The 21,162-nt window shown below is 43.2% G+C and overlaps 2 protein-coding genes across 5 annotated transcripts in view; both read left to right on the top strand.

Moving 5' to 3' along the window:
• eif2ak3 (eukaryotic translation initiation factor 2-alpha kinase 3) overlaps nt 1–10,536 on the top strand; it is a 36,484-nt gene extending 25,948 nt beyond the window's left edge. For both annotated transcript variants that reach the window (XM_083998993.1, XM_083998992.1), the window contains exons 12-18: nt 310–459; nt 1,544–2,102; nt 2,912–3,085; nt 3,680–3,853; nt 4,639–4,740; nt 5,513–5,575; nt 7,397–10,536. In XM_083998993.1, the coding sequence (XP_083855119.1) occupies nt 310–459; nt 1,544–2,102; nt 2,912–3,085; nt 3,680–3,853; nt 4,639–4,740; nt 5,513–5,575; nt 7,397–7,585 (1,411 nt within the window). In that variant the 3' untranslated portion in view covers nt 7,586–10,536. The remainder of the gene's footprint in view (nt 1–309; nt 460–1,543; nt 2,103–2,911; nt 3,086–3,679; nt 3,854–4,638; nt 4,741–5,512; nt 5,576–7,396) is intronic.
• Nucleotides 10,537–12,246: 1,710 nt separating this feature from the next.
• Nucleotides 12,247–21,162, top strand: part of atrn (attractin) — a 161,567-nt gene continuing 152,651 nt past the window's right edge. Inside the window, exons 1-2 of one of the 3 annotated variants that reach the window (XM_083998990.1) lie at nt 13,953–14,064; nt 14,150–14,383. In XM_083998990.1, the coding sequence (XP_083855116.1) occupies nt 14,382–14,383 (2 nt within the window). In that variant the 5' untranslated portion in view covers nt 13,953–14,064; nt 14,150–14,381. Of the gene's footprint in view, nt 12,764–13,952; nt 14,065–14,136; nt 14,384–21,162 lie in introns of those variants that run through there. The other 2 variants (XM_083998989.1, XM_083998991.1) reach the window with 2 other exon arrangements.

Genomic DNA, 21,162 nt, shown 5'->3' with positions numbered 1-21,162 from the left:
GTTTTTGTTGCGGCGCCTGTTAAGCCCCTCGGTGTATCAAAGCCTGCTTCATTTTATGTCATTACGCTCTGCCAGTGTAATGGAACAAATCCCAATATTTTTGTCTCAGAAGAACATTTGTTCATGCTTTCATTCAACAATGAATCAAGCGACTTGGAATAAAAAACACAACAAATATAATAAGAGTAAAGACTTATTAGGAATTTACTGTGTTTACACCTTTAATTCCTGACAAATCAGACAAAGTACTGCCAGAAAAATAACAGACAAAATATGTGTGTGGGTTTTTTTTTTCCTTCCATTATTCAGGGAGCTGGCTCGTGAGAAGGTGATGCGTGAGGTGAAGGCCCTGGCCAAGCTGGAGCACCCTGGGATTATCCGCTACTTCAACGCCTGGCAGGAAAGCCCCCCCGAGGGCTGGCAGGAGGAGATGGACAAGAGGTGGTTGAAAGACGCCAGGTGAGAGGCCTCAGCTCTTAAACCTGTTATCCTGCGCTGCCCAGCGGGTCGTACATGGCACTTAAGTCTGCGAGCGGTCTGTTTTCTTCCACTGGCATCCGCCCAGAGAAACTCTAGTCTCTGCTGGGGAGGAATAATCACATTTCTGACATTTAGTATCCTCCGCAGATTTGACATCACTCGGCTCGCTTCCCTCACTGATTGAGACAGATGTTAAAATGTCATGAAAATAAAAATGCGTATTAACATTAAGCTTATTTGCAGCAGATCAGTCATAGTCTGATGTGTTTAGTTCTTTACACTCAGCAACCAGGGTTCCCACTTGTCCTGGAAAACCTGGAAAATGGTTGACCAATTTTCCAGTCATGGAAAACACATGGAAAATTAGAAAAAAAGTCAAATGTCCTGGAAAAGCTTCAGCTGTCCTGGATCTCTATTTGCCGCTTTCAGACCTCACTAAGGATTTATTTTCTAAAAAAAAGTGCCTAGTGAGAAAACTAGAGACTTTGAGTTGATGAGTGTTTCCAGTATTGGACCCCTTGTTTGTGTTGTTCTATGATAAATTCATAGGAATTTCTAAGCATGTACTGTAAGAGATTATTGCATAACTTAGAGCCACGGACTGCACATCTTTAAATCAGACTTTTGGGGCTGGGAGAGGAAGAAACATAGAAACAAAAATGTACAAAATAAGGCACAACTGTCGAAAAGAACACTTCTCCAAAGCATGAACGGGACGGAGGATGTATAATAACATGTCTGTCAGACTGTAGCCGCTGGGAAAAGTCCTGGAAAATGATTTAAAGAAAAGAGTGGGAACCCTGGTTATGTTATGTTAATTTGATATGGACATCACAAATACACTGAGACTGTTCCAGTGGACAGAACAGATGCTTTGCTTGGGTGTGTTTAGCACATGTGCTAATTTTCAACACCAGTCCATAGGCGGCAATTCAAAAAGCACAGAACATATTATCAACAGTATAAGATAAAACCAAGTGCATGACACTACATCATGACAGTAGCATACTAAAAAATACAGAGCACAAGATCAACGTAACAGCTCTGTCTTTTCTCTTGACAGCACCACCGACTGGCCAATGAGCTTCCTCGACCACATGGAGGCGCTGTCGGTCAAAGTCCCGGTGTCCAGCTCCGTCTCACCCGACTGCGGGCCCTCGGGCGACGGGCTGGAAGCCTCCACCGACTCCCGCGCCCTGCTCTCCAGCAGCGCCGGCGGCTCCGTGGGCTTCGGCGTGGACGACGGGGACATGTCCTTCCACCCGCTGCTGGGACACGACAGCCTCATGTCGGAGCGGGACAGCCAGGCCGACCCCGACGCCTCGGACACGCCCCACTCCTTCGAGCTGTGCCCCCCGCGCGGCCCCAGCGACTGCACCTCCTCCTCCTTCGACATCGTGTTCGAGGACTCGGGCTGCGACCGGGACGCCGAGGCGGACTCGGACTCGGCGTCCAGCGCGGCCGGCCCCGTCTCGCTGACGGAGAGGAACAGCTCGTCTTCCTCGCACACCAAGCGGCAGGAATCCGTCCCGCCGTCGTCTTCGTCCCCTCCCCGACCGACGTCGCTGACCCTGGCTCTCCCCACGACTCCTCCGACGCAGCGGGTCCAGCCTTCACCCAAGGTCAGTCACTCACTCACACTGTTACTAACTACAGACATCACAGTGCTGGGCTTTATTTTGGGGGGTAATTATTCGCCCTTTATTACAAATATCAGCTTCTTCAGTTGTGCTGGGAAGTTCATAGACTGGAGATTTGTTGTGCATGTGCAACATCTGAGCAACATCTGAGCAACATCTGCCAATAACATTTTTTGTTGTTTTTGTTTTCATAATAATTTCAAACCAGACCAGAATAACATATTCACATACAACCCCACGGAGCCGCCGGCGCTGCTGGAGAGCAGGGCTCGGGCGTCGCACAATTAGAACAAAACAAATAACAGTACAACCAACAAGAACAAGAACAACCAAACAAATAATCAAATATCAATACAGTAACAATACAATAAGACAATAACAATCAATCAATCAATCAGGCTTTATTTGTATAGCACTTTTCATGCCCATGGCAGCTCAAAGTGCTTCACATGATTAAAAACAAGGAACACATATTGGGAGACACACATACAGTCACATACACATACACATACTTATTCACACAATAATTATAGAACATTCGATTTTAGCTATATTACACTCAATCATTTGCAATGAGGAAAACACCAGATAAAATGAAGTAAAATAGATAAAATGAGAAGAAGAGGAAGAAAGGAAACAAAACTAGATAAAATGAAGTAAAATAGATGGGTGTAATAGGATAAAATAGAATAAGAATGCCTGGTTTTAATGAGGATGGCTTGTGATATCAATGTTATAATACATTTTTAATGTCAAATATCAATCATGAAGTCCATCTTTTCTTCCTCCAGGTGTACCTGTACATCCAGATGCAGCTGTGTCGGAAGGAGAACCTGAAGGACTGGATGGCTCAGCGCTGCCTGGCCGAGCAGCGGGAGCACAACCAGTGTCTGGATATCTTCCTCCAGATCGCTGAGGCTGTCGACTTCCTGCACAGCAAGGGGCTCATGCACAGGGACCTCAAGGTGAACACACACACACATGCACATACACACTGTCCACTGTAATCTATCTTATCCTGAGCCAGTGAGTGTAAAGCAAGACAAGTACAATCCTGATAGCAGTGTTTGTAGTATCTGGCACAGCACTGTAGTTGTTAAAGGCACTGACTTCATAGCTGCACTTTACAGCTTCGAGTACAGCAGGAAAAATGCACCAACCATTTCATTGGTGCTGCATTAGACACAACTGACTGTTCCACACTTGAATTTATAATATAGGTTCTTGATTTTTGCCCCCAAATCAATTTTTAATTGAAGTGAGATGTTAAAATCTGAATGTGAAAAACAAAAAAAAACTCTTCAAACAAGTGTGTGGTGTAATGCAGATGTACCCACTAACATGTATCTACATCTGCTGTTAAAACACTTTAAACACTGTTGAACACGCACTTCGGTTTGATCACTAGAGCGTGTGTGTGTGAAGTGGAGCAGTAGCCCGTGGTGTCAACAGGTACATGCATTAGTAATCACTGCTGCTCGCTGCCTTCATGTATCTGATGTTCGACACACACACGCGTACGTTACGTAACCTGTCGCTGTCTGTCCGACTGTCCGCAGCCCTCCAACATCTTCTTCACCATGGACGACGTGGTGAAGGTGGGAGACTTCGGCCTCGTCACGGCCATGGACCAGGAGGAGGACGACGACGAGCCCAGCGCCCTGACGCCGGCGCCGCTGCTGACCCGGCACACGGGCCAGGTCGGCACCAAGCTCTACATGAGCCCCGAGCAGGTGAGGAAACCACGGGATGAAAGTGTTTGAAATGTTGTTTTAATATGAACTACAACTATAATAAAAAGAGGTTGTGATCAGATTTGAACCCTCCTGCTCTCCCTCTGGGTCAATCTGTTCCCTTTCTCCATCCTTCCTTCTTTCCTTTCTTCCTTCCTTCCCATCGTCCTTACTTCTTCCTTCCTCTTTTGATCCAATTGACCTGATCGGTTTCCTCCCTCCATCTTTCTTTCCTTCCTTTTTCCCTGCCTTCTTTCCACAATCATTTTCCCCTTCCTTATTCCTTCCTTCTTCTTCCTTCCTTGAACAAAACTGTTCTCTCCCTCAATCTTTCTTTCCTTCCTTTTTCCCTTCCTTCCTTCCCTCCTTCCTTCCTTCCTTCCTTCCTTCCTTCCTTACTTCTTCCTTCCTTTTTGACCCAATTGACCCAATCTGTTCCCTCTCTCCTTCTATCATTCCTTCCTTTTTCTCTTCCTTCTTTCCTCCCATCTTTCCCTTTGTCCTTCCTGCCTTCATTCCTTCCTTGCTTCTTCCTTCCTTTTTGACCCAATTGACCCAATCTGTTCCCTCTCTCCTTCTATCTTTCCTTCCTTTTTCCCTTCCTTCTTTCCTCCCATCATTCCCTTTGTCCTTCCTGCCTTCCTTCCGTCCTTCCTTCTTTCCCTTCGTCCTTCCTTCCTTGACCCAGGAGGACAACAGGAGGGTTAAATTTAGTTTTATTTATCTGCGTCCTCTAAAACACTCTTTCTGTGTCTCACTCTGTCCTTTCCGTTCTGTCCCTGCAGCTCTCTGGAAACTCGTACTCACATAAAGTGGACATTTACTCTCTGGGTCTGATCCTGTTTGAGCTGCTGTGTCCCTTCAGGACCCAGATGGAGAGAGTGAGGGTGAGTCAGCAAACACATGGGCACATAATCATCTCTTAATTTTACTTCAGTTTTCTCTCTTTCATTTAATTCCCCACAGGGTTTTTTACACTTTGCTTTTGAAATGTCAAGGATGTGGTTTGTTATAGTCACTTCAGACCGGATTTGTCTGTTTTCCTCTTTACAATACACACTTACAGATACAAATAGGTGTGTGTGAAGCGTCGGATTAACAAATCAAAGCATCATTAAAGATAAAAGGTGCAAAGGGAGAGATGTAAAAGGAGGTGAAGTGAATTAGACTAATGAATCACAAGTAAGATTATACACTTGTATTTTTTTTAGAGTTAATTCATGTAGTAAGTCAATATACCCAACCTGAACAATTAAAAAATCCCAGGCTATTAAAATCCAGAGGTGACAGGTCATCACTACAGTATGTGAAGTTCGTTAAATGATCAGCTCTAATCTTTGGCTTCAGTTTGAATCACCACTGTTATCTAAGGTAAATAGATGGTTTCTAATTAGATACCTTACTTTGTGTCTATTTATTTTATTCACTTAATTATTTTTTATTGTGTGTGAAAACTCTGCTGGGGAAACTGGAACACACACAATCGTTATTGCCATTTGAATTATCATTATTGTCACTTTAAACCAGAATCTCCTTCACCCCGGTGTGATCGAGCAGGAAGTCTTTGTCTCGGCAACAAAGGGCCTGATTAGCCGTTAGCTCAGCCCCGCTCACAGGTGTTTACATCTTTCTTTTCTTTTTTTTTTTTCCTTTTCCCAGACGCTGACAGAGGTGAGGGCGCTGCGCTTCCCAGAGCTTTTCTCCAAAAACAACGTTCAGGAGGTGAGTGGCCCTCTGCTGCCACCTAGTGGCCGTCAACACAAACTACACCTTCACCACAGACTAAAGAAAACTGTATTCATTTGTGGCTTGTGTGAAAATGAACAAAGTGGAGCGGATTCAGAGCTGAGAGAGTTCACTCTCATATTGTAGTCTGTCACAGATTTAAATGTCCAGTCACCATCATAATCCACTTGGTGAGTTAATCCTTCTGAGCTAATCCAATTAGGCCCATTCAGATTATTTTGCTCCCAAATCATCAAAATGTAAAGTTAAAGATTTGTAACTATCATCTTTTTACAAATGGAAATAAAAACCAGATTCATCATTTTTTCAGACAGATTCATTAACATTATTCATTAGATTAATCAATTTACTCCACTTCATCCTGTTAGATTAAATTATTTCTGTGTTCAAACAGTCATTTAGATGCAGTTTGTGTTTTAATAACCACATCAGATACTCTGCCTCTGCAGGTGTCGGGTTGTTTACATTAACTTGTTTACCTGTTTACTTTGTAATGAGATTAACACAATCCCATCACATAATCTGTGATTCTCCAACACCGGAAATACCCTCTCTCCTTGTCATCCTAGTGTCCCTCTTCACTCGCTGTACGTCGTTCTATTTCAGGATGTCCTGTACGTTGTGTGTCTGTGATATAATGTGTGTTTACTACTAGGGGTGTAACGATACACAAAAATCACGGTTCGATATGTACCTCGGTTTCGAGGTTCATTTTCGGTACAGTAAGGGAACAAAATGCAAAACATAAATTTCTTGTTGTTTATAGGGATTTTTCTAAACCAAATGTACGCGTTTTAGTCAAATGCAATTATTTTACCATTATACAAAATATGAATATTAAATAAAAAAAATAGAATACTGTTGTAAAGTGCTGCCTAATAAATTCAATACATTTTTCTCAAATAAACTAAATATATAAAATATGATTTAAAAAAAAACTTCTCACACAACTTTTTCCACATGTAAAGTGCAACACAAACAGTTGAAGCCAGTGACAGACTGGTCATAGGGCAATGTGGGCAAATGGCACAACGGCTGCCTGACGATGCAGCCGCAAATAAATAACCGAACACCCCATACCGAAACGGTTCAATCCAAATACATGTATCGCGTTACACCTCTAGTGTTTACTGTATGTATTCTGGGCTGTGTGTGTGTAAACTAGGGATGTCACGTTTATAGATTTTCTTTGTACAATTATTGTCAGAGAAATAATCACGGTATTACGATTATCACGATTATTATGCATTAATTAATTTCACAACATATGAATGTGCAAAATCAAATACAGCAAAATGTAATTACATTACAAATTTTTACACTAAATATTTTAAGTATCTAATATATATAACCAATTATTAATCCTCCAGGGGAAGTGTTTTAAATATTCAAATCATTAATTGTCACCTATACCAGATGTTTAAGTTTAGAGACACTAACATTTAAATTCCTACCAATTGTATGTTACGTTAGGTAAATGGACCAGTATTTCTTACATTTACCTTTACTTTTGTGCACATCTGCCTCTGTGTTTCGATTTAAGAATCTTTACGATTAATTAATTGTGGCATTTAATACCGCGATTAATTATGAAAACAAGTAATCGTGTCATCCCTAGTGTAAACTCCTTCCAAGTTTATGTTTTCAATTAGTACTGGTTCTGCTGGGTTACATGAGTGTTGAGTGGAGCTAATGGCTCAAACCAATGGATGAAATCATTACCTATAGCATGACTGCAGTCAAAGGCTTCATTGTGCTGTGTGTTTTCTCTCCCTCTCTGTGTGTGTGTGTGTGCAGCTGAGCATGGTGCGCAGCATGTTGTCGCCGAGCCCCAGCGAGCGTCCCGAGGCGGCCGACATCACGGGGATGCCGCTCTTCCAGGAGCTGGAGCTGGAGCTGCCGAGCCGCCTGGCCGTGAGGCAGCGCTCCCGCACCTACAGCGCCTCGTCCATGGGCCGGCCCTCGCGCCAGTCGTCCGCCACCTGAGGGAATCCACCGTGACGCAATATACTAAACCCCCGTCCCACATCCTCCTCCTCCCTCCCTCCTGTCATTCCCCTGCTGGTCTACTGCCCAAGAGAAACACCTCAGCCCCCCACCTACCCACCCACCTAACCCCTCCCTCCCCCTGCCATCACACACTGCCTCAGACAGAATCACTTTAGAAGCCAAGTGCGACGAATGTGTGGGAAGTTATCCCAAAGTCCTGCACAGCGACCCTGCTTGGAAGAATACACAACATGCCGTTACATATTCGCACACACCATCATGCTGCCCAAAACTCCCAATTTTAATCACACTTTACCTGTGTGAATATTTAAAAAACAAAGAGTAAAGAATATTTTAAAAAGCGACAGCCGTTCTGAAATGTTCACGACCAGGCTGGGCTCAAGTGATACCTACTACCGATAATTCTTAGCGTTTATTTCAAATGGCCTCTCGGTGCCAGATGGCCAGTGTTTGCCGCGGCCCGGTCAGCTCAGCAGAGGCTAAGCTGTTATCACGCGACATTAGACCTAATTGAATCTGAAATATTTACTTGTGATTGTCTTAAACAGCTGGCAGTCTGCTGGCTCTAACACACTACTGGGAGGTAATTTATCGACAGTCAGCGCTAAGAGCCGTCGTAGATATGATTTGACTCCAGCCCGGTCACAACACGCTGCTTGCTCTCAACATTCAGCCAGTGTTCACTCACTCACGCTACACCTCAGGTATGAAAACCAAGAGGACACTCCAAAGGGGCCTTTGATGCTTGATGCTTCATCCTATCTACCAGTGAGAAAATACTGATCGCTGGTATGAGCACTAACTGGTGTTCTGACACCCAATATGCCTGATTTGGGAGACCAAAAAAAAAAAAGACCATCTTTTTTTCCTATGTGTTTTTTTTATTTTTAAATGAGAGAAGGTGATGTATTGCGTAGAGAAGAGTTTATGAATCCAGATATGATTTGCCTTGAGAAAGGGGCCAGGCGGCTCCCTCTGGATGAATGCTGGGCCTCAGGCTCGTGTCGTTTATAGTTTTTTTTTTTTTTTTTTTTTTTTTTGCATGTATCTGACAGGAAAGTGAAGGGGTGAGTGTGAGTTTGTACTCTTGAAGCCAGTGCTCGGACTGTGTGTAAATTTACACGACAAATTCGGAGGTGCTCAATCATTTTCCAGCACCTCCCCCTTTTTGCTCTCTGTACATAATCGAAGGGAAACCCCCCCTCCCCTTGTTTATAACCCCCCTTTTTTTCTTTGTTAATTAAGAAGATAAAAAAAAAATTGATCAATCCTGTACATATTGTAAGGCGCCATTGCTTGTAAATGGCTTTTTCCATGACACAGCTGTAAGATAGTGTGATATACTGTGGGAGAGGGGAAGCGAGGAGACGATCCCTGCCATTAACGGATAGCTGAATGTTACAGTGTGACCTCCAGAGAGACAGACGGTGTTGGTCACCTCTTAAAAAAGCTGTTTGAAATTATTCTCAGTGTTTCCACATATCTGGGGTACCAATAATAGGAGGAGGAGGAGGAGGAGGGTGGGATGGGGTAGCCCTACTATGAACACCAGAGGAGAAACCCGCAGGACCAGAGTGCCATTTGAAAGTCAGTTAAGTGTACTTTTTTCTGTAATTGATAACTCACCTCACGTTTTTTTTTTTTTGTTTGCAACTGTGCTACTGTGCTCCAAACCCCCGTCCAGCTGGTGTTCCTGGTGAAGCACTCAGTCAGTACTGAGGTCTGCAGCTCTCCCATGATGCAGGAGAAATAGCATTTAGTGAAGAAGGCGATACTGTTTTAGCCCCTCTAGACCGTATAGTCTAGTGGGACCTGGACCTGATGCCGGTCGTATGATCCTCCAGAAGCATTTGTTTTATGTACAATAGAAGTGCTGGGAGAGACAGTACGGGACCTGTTTGTAACTACACACACACACTCAAACTGCTAATTGTAATGTGCTTTCAATGATTGTACTTTTTCTAAGGATCTTCTCTTGTCTTTCTCTCTCTTTTTTTCCTTTTTTTAATTTTAAATAAGGAAAGTTTTTTGATTATTCTGCAGGGTTTTTTGATTACTGTAAAGTCTTTTGACTCGTCGTGTCCGATACAGGAAGTCAAACTGATGTTCGTTCATCCGTCGTCCACTCCAGCCCACTGAGAGTGTTGAGTCATTTCTTGTTGTAATATTATCATCAAATCTCTCTCTCTGTGTTTAAAACAGACTCTACAGGAGCAGAGGAGGGTGTGTGAAACCTCCTGCTGCAAATTCAGTTGTAGCTTAATGAAGGACAGTACTCTTGTTCTCTCTTGATAATGTGACACCTTTTTTGTAAAATTAATGTTTGATATTTCAAATGAATTCTGAAATTCCAAATTCTTCGCTCCTGTGAAATAAGCTGAAAGGATTTGGAAACTTTTTTCTTTTTTTTTCTAGAAATCAAATTGTGATATAAAGACTTTTTTTTTTTTTTGCAACAGGAAAATTACAAAAACTTTAATCACCTACTGGAGTAACTAGCTCGTTATCATAAACAGTTCAACTGACAACAGCATTACTGACATTGGTGTATTACCTGGGGTTATAGAGATTTTCTTCTGTTCACTCAAACCAAGCAAATGTAATTATTAATACTATTATAACAGTAGGTTTTTTCAATGCTTTGTTTAAATTGTGTTCATCCTCCTTCTCCCTGTTGCATTCTGGGTACTTTTTCCCGAGGATAGTTCCAAGTGAAAAATCAGATCCCTCCTCTCAATCTCTGAGGCCTCTATCTGAACATGTAGTTGTGTGTTCTTGTGCACAAAACCCATGGTGAATTGTAAATATGTTTATTTGCTTTATTTATGTTTTAATGCCGTGATCAATCCTTTTTGGGTTGGTGTTATTATGAATGCGCTTCATGCGATGGAGCGCGTTGGAATATGATGACTTCTTACAAGTCTAAATTTAATAAACTGTTCTATACCGTTTGTACAGTTGTGTGTCCTTGGTGTGTAGTCACTGTGTGTGTGAGTCACTCTGGTGTCTATCAGCTGATCATCATTAGGGAAACAACCAACAAAGACTTTCAGAAAAGCAGGAATGTTGCTCCAATTAAACAACATTCCTGTGAATAATTAACTTTGGATGTGCGTATGAGATATTTACAGTTCACAGGACATAGTATGTATGTATGTATATATATATATACAACAGTGTTTATTTTGCACACAACACACGTGATACACAGAAACAGCAGTTTCACAAACACACAACAGAAAGAATTGTGTAGTTTTGCAAATGTCTGACCCAGATGCCGAGTAAAGAAAAAAACATAACATACATAATGTTAATATAATTAAAGCTTTTACATGGAAATACAGTTATAAACCTGGAAATAATTAAATTGAACTCATAATCATAATTATAAATAATCATAGATATCTATTCCAATGGGGAAATGTAGACAAATAAATGATCAAATAAACACACTATTCCCTTAACATATAACATAACAGCACCTTAGGAACAGTGCAGTAATATTTCATAACACTAATTGAACCACTGTAAAAACCACCTGGTGGTATTTTAAACCATATGTGTCACACTAATGAAGAAATACAGGATTTACTTCCTTCGGCTGCATGACATTCAATACAAATACATGACATTATAGTTAATAACAACCCTGTACATGTGTTTTCAATTACTCTGGTTTATTAAACCTCTGCTCAACCTCAAGTCACCACAGGACATATCAGTCAAACACTGGGTGTTCACGCCTACGCAGAGGAAACAATTACTAACAACAACAATACATTAACTCACATAACCTGTCTGGATTACAAGGAAATTACTGCACCTTTCCTCTTTCTTTCTTTCTTTCTTTCTTTCTTTCTTTCTTTCTTTCTTTCTTTCTTTCTTTCTTCTCATTATACTTAAAATAAGACTCATCGCATTAAAAGTAGCTTGTTTTTTAGACACTTTTTACTTCTGTCAAGCATATTTTCACTTGAAATAAGTAGAAAAATCTGATAATGGAGCAAGTTTTTCTTCCTTATTACAAACATAAAGATTTTTCTACTTATTTCAAGTGAAAATTAGTTTGAAAAAAGTGAAAATTCTCTAAAAACAAGCGAAAATTATCTAAAAACAAGATCATTTTTAGGTGATGAGTCTTATTTTAAGAGGTTTGTATTGAGTAGAAAGGTTTGGGGTTTTTGCAGTGTGTGTGTCTCTTCAGTTTTAGTTACTAGCCTATTATTTAGTCAGCTACTATAATTAAGATCAACAATAGGCTACTTAAACCAATCTGTTATTAATATATTTATTAAATTAATTTAGTTTATTAGGACTACCTTTTTTTAACATTCAAAAACTACTGCTCCCATGAGTTACAATACATAGGTTTGTTTCCTGCCCAAAGCACCATGGGAGATGTGGTTTTTAATCCTTACTAAAACAACTATTGTGTAGCTAGTTAGTCGACTGTCATTTATGTATGTATGAGAAAATATAAAGTGAAGGTGTGTGACCTCTTGTCTTTAATAATAAAGGGGCGGGGCTTGCCCTCTGTGTTTTCAAAATAAAAGTTTAAAGCCCTGCGCCTCTCTCCTCCTCCTTCCCCCCCGGTTGCGCATTTCCGTTCCCATCATCACGTCACTTCTGGATGTCAATATGCGGCTCGGTCGGTGCGGCGCTGGGAAACAGAACCACTGGAAAGATGTAAACCAGGCAACCAGCGAAGACCAGACCAGCCTCAACAACCCAAGAAGACACTAAAACCTTGGAATTCACAACCGGAACCCCCTTCTTTTTTTTTTTTAGGCCGATTAACGGAACCATATAGTCGGCTCTCTGATCTCCGAGGCAGCGGCGGAGCGTCTGTCTGAAAGCAGCCATCTTTTGTGAGAGGATGTCCGGGGCGACGCGGCGGGCCTGCTCGGTCTCTGGCTCCGTCGGCTCCGCTGGCTCTGGAGCCTCTGGTCGGGGCCGGGGGGGCCTGCTGATGATGCTGACGACCGCGCTGCTGCTGTCGGCGGCCGGGCTGCTCTCCGGGCTGCCCGGCCTCACCGAGGCGAAGGAGTGCGACAAACCGTGCATGAACGGGCAGTGCAACACGGCCACGGGCAACTGTGTGTGCTTCCCCGGCTGGGTCGGGGACCAATGCCAGCACTGCGGAGGGAGATTCAGGTACGAGGCTACGATGATGATGAACATAACGCTGATTATTAACATGCAGGATAAAGCAGCGGGATGTGATGTGTGTGTGTATATGTGTGTGTGACGCCCACGGTTGCTTTGCTTTGTGCGGAGAATATATCTGCTAATGCCGGGGCCGCCAGGTAGCATGTGAGGAGGAGGAGGTGGCCGAGCTGTGCACACCTGAAGCGGGCACCGGGCTGCTACTGCTACCGCTACCGCTGCTGCTGCTGATGCTGATGGTGGTCTTGATACCATGGTACCAGTGGTAGTAGCTACCACAAGGACACAGCTGGTTCAGATGTGTGTGCAGATGCTGAATAGAAGTGCAAATGAGTAGCCTATGAATAAAGGTGGAGGTGGCACAGACATGATGAGGCCTCAGCAAGGCATAACCATCTCCATAGTGTCACCATCTTTGGCTATAAATACTCAGGCCAATTTTATTTGTATAGGCCATTTTTATAAACAGTTTGTCTCACAGGGCTTCACATAGCATCATTACAACATCCTCTGTCTTTAGACCCTCACATCGACTGAGGAAAACCCTCAAGAAGGATAAAATGTGAGAAAGCGGCTCAGGGTGAGCAACAGAGGACAGGGCAGATGTGCAATAGATGTTGTGTACAGACAAGAAAACAGTTTACAGCATGAAATATAAAAAAAAACATAGAAATGGAATCAGTTGGATAGCATGAGCTGATGGAGGCAGCTTCTGGTGTCAGGCTGGTCATACACATGGACAGCAGGCCAGCTTTGGATGGCAGTCTGGTTCACGAGGGGGGAGCAATCGAGCATTTACTCTATTTACTCTTGGATATGTTTTGTTTTTTTTTCCTTATCAAATTGCCTCAATGACGAGGTGTCATAAAACAGTGCATAGTCCTCACTTCATTTCCCCTGCAGGCTGAGAAAATGTCATGCATTTGTGTGTTTTAAAACGCATAAAACGCATAAAAACCAGAGGCGAGCTACAAATGCTGTGATTTCATCATCATTTCTACCATCAAAGTGGTATTTTCTGTAAACCAGTTGACTCATTACTGACTCAGGGTATCGGTTTTGGTTTTTACCCACAGTGCTTTCACAAACCCCACAGGTATTTTTAGGTTTAGTAATTTGCCAGAGTGTCGTGGTGTTCTGTGTGTGTGTTTGTGTGTGTGTAATGAGGAAGAGGAGGGGGACGAGTTGGCAGCAGCGTCCCAGAGCTGGACGCCACTGGACGTCTCAGCAGGTGGCGAGGTGGTGGTGTTTGGAAGCAGCGGTTGGACCTGGCTGGGTGGTGTTTGGCTGTGAGTTACCAACAGCAGCTCAGGGGTCAAAGTATGAAGAGGAGGGGAAAAAGTTTGTGTGTGCTGTGCTGGTGTGTTTTCACAGCTGAGGCCGTGTTGGTGAACTCCTGGAAACATCAGAGAGGAGGGAGGAAACCGATGACCTGATAAGACCAACAACACGCCTCTCTGACCACATCCATCCATCCATCCTTCTATCTATCTATCTATCTATCTATCTATCTCTGAGATCTGCCCTGTGTCTGTCGACTCACCCCTAATCTAAACAGAGCGACGACACCACAGACGGTGTGATGGCGAATTAGAAAAGTGTTTAAATGTCAGTAGGAATCCTCCTCACACATCATTTTCTCTGACTCCATTAAAGTGTCACTTCTGGTTTGCTGGACTTTTCATTCTGCTCCGACGTCCTCAACTCGCTGGAGGAAAAAATTGTCCTCCGTCGTCTGATGATGACACCTCATTTAGGCCAAATCAATGATGATGATGATGACACTATTGGCCAGTTTGTACAGGATTTGTGCCCTTTCTGCAGATCCTGCCAAGATAATATCAACAATCAATTAATTATAATAATATTAAAAACACTTATTTCCCTGGTTAAGTCAAATTTGAGCTCATGTAGTAACGTTATACTTCTGCTTTCCTTCTTCTGTGCTTGTTGGTGAGCTGATCTGGTTCCAGCTTTGTGATGAGCTAGCATGTCTGTGCAGCTAAAACGTGTCCGTCAGGGTGTGCCCAGCAGCAGCAGCAGCAGCAGCAGCAGCAGCAGCAGCAGCAGCAGCAGACAGGCCGGGATGAGTCCTGTGTGTTTTGTCCCCCTTTTTTTTTCTTTTTTTTTTCTTTTTTGTGTGTGTGTGATTTCTAAATTTGATGCTGGGAGTCATGCCGTCTCAGCTCGGTGCCAGGGCTCCCAGGTCGTAAAGCGGGGAGGCAGTCGGCAGCAGGAGGCCTGTGGCGTTGTTGTGCATCCTCAGAAGTCAGACGTGGTCAAGAAGAGAGAGAGAGAAAGACAGGGAGAGAGGGAGGGAGAAAAAAAGCTGGGAGTATTTGCACATTAGCAGGAGCTGGAGGAGGAAAATGGAGGCTGAGAGGCTGCGGAGCTTCTAGTGTTTCTGCTGAGTGCTCTCTGGACCAAATGACTTGTCTTGGTTGTGGTGGAAGAAGCGGGAGGCCGTTTGCTCTCGTGTAGCAGTTCAGTTGTAGCCGTCCAACCATCACTGTGGGGGGGGAAAAGAATCATCAGCGGCCCACCACCAGATGCATGCTGGGTAACGTGAAGGAGGAGGCCCAGCTGTTAGCATTGAAGCCAATTTTTTTTTTTAGTAATTACTTTTCTGATGAAACGCCACAATCACAACGTTCCCAGAGCGGAGCCGAGCGTTCAGTCTGGAAACGGTTTGAAAACTAAACAACAGGATTTAATTCATAAAAACACCAGATGAAGAAAAACTCCAAATCCTCACATTAAAGATACAAGTTCCTGCAAAAACACTGGCACTTATGTTCAAACATTTTACATTTTTATAACTAATTGATTGAAAACATGTCTGCAGGTTGATCAGTATTAACCCAATTAATTGTTGCATAGATGCAACTTGGGCCTGAGCTACAGGAGTTCTTTGGTGCTGATACTGATATTCTGAGTTATGTACAGAAAACAGAACAGTTATAATTTAAAGTGTGTGTGTGTTTCTTAAGATTAACAGAGGTGTGAAAAGTCACAGGATGTAAATTAATTCAAGTATAAATAAGCACATAAGTGACAAAGTGCAATGAAGTTCACATACAGTATATTCACAAGGCCGAAGGAGGCTTTAAGGTAGTGTTTTTCTTGGGGTCGGGACCCCATGTGGGGTCACCTGAAATGTCTAGTAATTGATAAAAAAAAAAGAAAAGAAAATACTGATAAAAATATTTTTTAAACTAATTATTATTCTTTTTAAAATTATGATTAAAAACACCACACACAATCCTGAACAACTGTATTCTATACTTTTTTTAAATCAATTTTTTAAATCGAGTTCAAATAAAATGCAGCATCTGAGCGCATCTTGATTGACAGGGTCGCCAGAAATTTGTGATGTCAAAATGGGGTCACGAGCCAGAAAAGGTTGGGAAACACTGAGTTAAGGCATTGGTTCCCAACCTGGGGTCGGGGAACCCCTCAGGGGGACGTCAGAGATCTCAGGCGGTCCACAGAGCTTTGTCTGTTCGGAGGCTGTGAGGTTATCAAAATTATATCTGTACATATTAAAATTTAAAAATCCCAATGACGTATAAACAAAGACAATAGGAACAAAAACCTGCAGCCGTTCATTTTTGTAAATAAAAGTTTGTATCGTTTTATTCTTCGGGTTGGGAGCTGCTGCTTTAAGAGGTGAGGGTCCACAGAGCGATGGGGAGGAGGAGGCTGGTGACGAAGACCACCACCTTGAGCGCGGTCCTCCAGCGGCGGGGGGACTGGTTCTCCGCCTGCGTCTGCAGCTCCTTCAGCTCGGCCTGCAGATACCGTGTGAGCGCCCGGTCCACCGCCGGCTCCTCCCGCAGCAGCTTCACCGTCTTCAGCGCTTCCCGAGCGCCGAGCGTTCTCCTCAGCACCCCCAGCACGGACCGGCAGGCCACCTCCGTGATCCCGTTGTCTGGGTAACGGCCGTCTCGTTTGAAACCCTCCACGACCTCGTCCACCACCGCTCTGGTCTGGGGCAAACACTCCTCCGGTCTCTGGCCCCGGGCGACCTGAACCGTTACCACGGCGGCGAACAGGGTGGTGTAGAGCCGGAGCAGATCCTCGCTGTCTGCATCAGATGCTGTACAAAATTTGAAAAGTTTCTGATTCTTTCTACTTCTACTTCTGCTTCATACGACTGACCATATTTTCATCGCCCCTGATCCACTCGTTACCCATGCATCTTACGTTTTTTCCGAGTCACTTCGTTTAAGAATGGAAGCGATTCTAAAGGTGTATTTTGACATGAATTTAGCTCCATCCCCACCTACACCAAATCTGTCTCTTTAGTCATCCATATAACTATCCACCTTTTTCCGAACGTCATCTATGGTCAAAACCGGAAGCCAGTTTTGCACTTCCGGTGGAATTGTACGTTTACGTTTCCATGGTTTCAGTCGTTGTCATAGTTGTGGTAAACGCATGGATCTATTAATTAACGCTGCCTTTTAACACGGATGTCAATTTGTGTGATATCCAATGTTAAAATCTGGTGTGATGATCCATGCGTTTTACAGATTTTCATTGAAGAAAAAAAAAAATAATCCATGCATTTTCCGCGACTACCGAAACTAGCTAGGTGGATAGCTCTGAATTCTGCTGCCCAATAGTAATTTGTTAAAGCAACACTATGTAGTAGTTTACAAACATGGATAGCCTTAATACCGGAGCGGTGTTGCAGAATTTTTCAACTCCCCACCAGAATCTCACTCCCCCAGTCAGAGTTACAGGGGAAGTCCCGGGTTCGAGTCCCCCGGTGTGCCCTTTGCTGCATGTCATTCCCCCCATGCCTCCCCATTTCCAGTCTGCCTCTACTGTCCTGTCAATTAAAGGCATAAAGCCCCCAAAATACTTTTAAAAACAACAAAAACAGATCTGACTAGGCTTGTGTCGTGTTCAATCACTTTCGATCACTTGCGTTCCTACCCACCCAGGAAAAGTCAGTGACAGTGTTGCAGCCGACACGACCCTGCTCAGGCTGCAGCGACGGCATGATGCATCCTATTTACCGTTTTTCTACCACTTGAATGCGTCAAGAAGAAACTACATAGTGTTGCTTTAAGTTGGGTAAATTCAACCCTCCCTTCTCATTTGTGTCATATATTTGATTCTAGCTTTTTTTTTAAAATTTTGCCATAAGAATTTCGATATGATTTTGTTAGCTCCAGAAATCGCAATGGGCAACGACTGGAACAAAAACAACAATCTTGGTAGTAGCCTAGTATATTCATTCTTACAGCTTCTACTCTTCCCATCATGAGTCAATGGTAAAATCTCCTATCTTGCCCAATCATCTTTCATCTCAGTTTCTCATAGTGAGCTTCAAATAGCTGTGCTGTAGGAGTGATAATTACACCCAGGTATCTTAACCCCACCTGCAGCACTTTCAGTGGCGGCGTCTTGTTCGAAACCGTCCATCAACGCCTCCACCGCATTTCTGACCAGCACCTCCAGTCTCTGGCCATGGGACTGGCCACGGGTGACGTGAAGTCTTGTCCGTCTGATGAAGTGCCGGGGCAGAACCTCTGGAGACGCTTCTTGTCGTGTCTCCTCAGATCCTGAACGTCCGTCCACCTCACAGTCCTCTGTCCGCTCTGGGACAGCTTCTCCTCCTGCGCCCGCCTCACATGAACAACTTGGTGATGGTTTCACCTCGCACTATAGGGATGCAAATGATCGATTCATTCATTAATCACTAGTTGGTTGTCCTAATTGATATAGCCTTTGATTGATAACATAAAGAGCTGAACCTTACTTTTACAGAGCTCTACCTATACTAACATTTCTCCCAAGAGGCACATGTGCTCCTAAAGTCAAATATTTGGGAGCACAAAGAGACATTTTGGGGCACAATGAAACATGTTAAACCAACAGGTAAAACACCCTAAACATTTTTCTTTTGACTTTGTTTGATGATTTCTAATGTGACCCAGAATGGAAATATTTCAACCTTTTAATCAATAGACACAAGCAATAACTAGTTCTAGGTTCATTATGACCAACGCAGTTATTTATTTTATTTTATTTTTTATCCTTTCACTTTTTATTTATCTCACGACCACTTATGGAGCACAAACAAACAGACAGTCAAGCAAATATTTGATACACATAAATTGCTCTTTCCTGTTTGCCACTATAAATTATGATGATATTAACTGATGTGAATTATATACAGTATTATTATTTAACTACTTAAATCACAGTAGCATAAACTGAGTTTTTACAATAGTGAAGTTATGCACTGTCCACACCAAAAAAGCACCCACAGCGACGTGCTGCTGCTCTTTGACCCTAAGGTTTCTGTAGTGCTACGTGGAGCCAAGCCTGAGGCCAGTGTACAACAGGTAATGTCGACAGTGCTGCGTTTTTGCCTCTTTTTACCGTTTTAAACAGAGCTACCACTATATTGCCGTTAAAGAGAATACCCCTCATTATCATCATCGGCTTTGCTTGTTTACAGATCACAGAAAAAAACCCTTAAAAAAAGGGTCAGTTAAGTTAACTCACAATTAAAATAATTGAATCCAGCAAATTCCTCCCCACCTCACACTCCTCTGTTTGCTCTGGGACAGCTTCTTCTCCTGCGTCGCCCTCACATGAAGAATTTGATGTTGGTCTCGCCTCACACTCCTCTCCAAGTTCTGGTTCGTCTTTATTTGGAGGAACCTCGGGTTGGACGGATGTGTCCTCGTTGTCCATGACTGAATCTTGATTGATCTCCCCTCTCTTCACATAGGTGTGAGCTTCAAGGAAACGTTGTAAGAATTTAAGTTTTAGGTTTTCAAATAAAAACAGAACACCACAATCACAAGTTCTCAGAGCAGAGCAGTTCAGCCTGGAAACAGTTTCAAAACTAAACAACAGGATTTATGCTGCGTTCCATTTACCTCGGAAGTCGGAGCTGTGAATGACGTCACACCCGAGTTATCAACGTTTTAGTCGGAAAAAATCAGCCAACGGCCAAAAACACAGGCTGAAACTACCAGGCTAACGGTTAGCCGTTGTTAGCACGGTCTGCTTTGTAGTTCGCATACACATAAAAAATGTAAATTACACTATGACAGCAATACTATGTATGTATCCCGACTTCCGAGTACAACTGGAACGCACCATAAATTCAGCAGGACGCCATTGTTGTTGATTGGGCAGAGTTATCCAGGCCTGTTTGGTTGGTGTGTAACTGTGTATGAGGAGCTTGTTCTCTCCTGCAGCTCCTTTAAAGCAGCATTTAATTTTCTGTCTCTGTTTCCAACGTCTGCTGTGTGGACGGTGGTGAAGTGGATCAGTTGTTTCTGGTGGAGCAGGAGGGGAGGAGGTGGTGGTGCAGCAGGAGTAGGATAGTCTGAGCTTCTGCCCCACCGACCTACAGCGTGCAGCTCCGGCCCCTATCAGGCTCATCGTGGTCAAACAGCGGAGAGTAAACTCTGCTGCTGTGTGATCCCAGATTTGCCGGGAATCAGACTTGTGTTGTTTTTGTCAGCTCGGTCAAAGGGGCTGATAGTTTTCCAGGGGAGAGCGCTGTGGTCGGAGGCCGTGTTTAGCATACAGACAATGCTGCCATACAAGGCCCAGCAGCGAGTGCTGGTAAAAGCAGCTTTCTGTGGCAGGGTCGTGCCAAGATGGAGTCCTGAGTAGCCATGAGGAACCCAAGCCAAGATCAACACGGAGGGGACGGAGGGAGGTGGGTGGGAGGGGGCGACAAAAAACACACCGCTGGGATTTGTCGTTGCTTTAAAGGCAAGAAAAAAATGATTTTTTTGATTTTATTTTTGATCTGACGCCACTTTAAACGTGTGTAGCTAAATGCGTAACTATTTCCAATGCGTGTTGATCTCATCAAGACTGGGCACAAACCACAGTGTGTATATAACAAATAATATCACCACATGTTAAATGATTATAGTCAGTTATTTCACCACAACAAACAAAAAAAAGATTTTCTGTCTTTAGCTCCATTTTTTTCTCTTCATCGTTCATCTCAGCTCAGCTCACTGGAGCTTGTCTGTTTGTTGTACTTACAGCGATTATTATAAAATGACATTTAGAAGACTCCCAGAGACAGTTACAGTTTCCTTTTCCTTGTTGTGACTTTTTTCTTTTTTCTTTAAAGTAGCTGTTAGTTTGATAGATGATGCTCCACGAGGGCACCGTTTACACACAGAGCTGAAGTTGAATTAAAGCACAGGTTTTTTTGGCTATAGTGAATTTTATGTCTTTATGTGTTTCATGTATAAGAGCTGAAAGTTGGAAACTGGATGTGACGCTGGTTTATTGCTGGTCTCAAAGCAGAGATGTAGCAGCTCATGTTCTGTGAGCGTTGAACTCCCAGACCTCTGATACAAGTTGATTTAATTCTTCTGTGTTTTTTT

Source organism: Trachurus trachurus (genome assembly GCF_905171665.1).
Source record: "Trachurus trachurus genome assembly, chromosome: 22".
NCBI lineage: Eukaryota > Metazoa > Chordata > Actinopteri > Carangiformes > Carangidae > Trachurus > Trachurus trachurus.
This window is presented reverse-complemented; position numbering and strand designations above follow the sequence as displayed.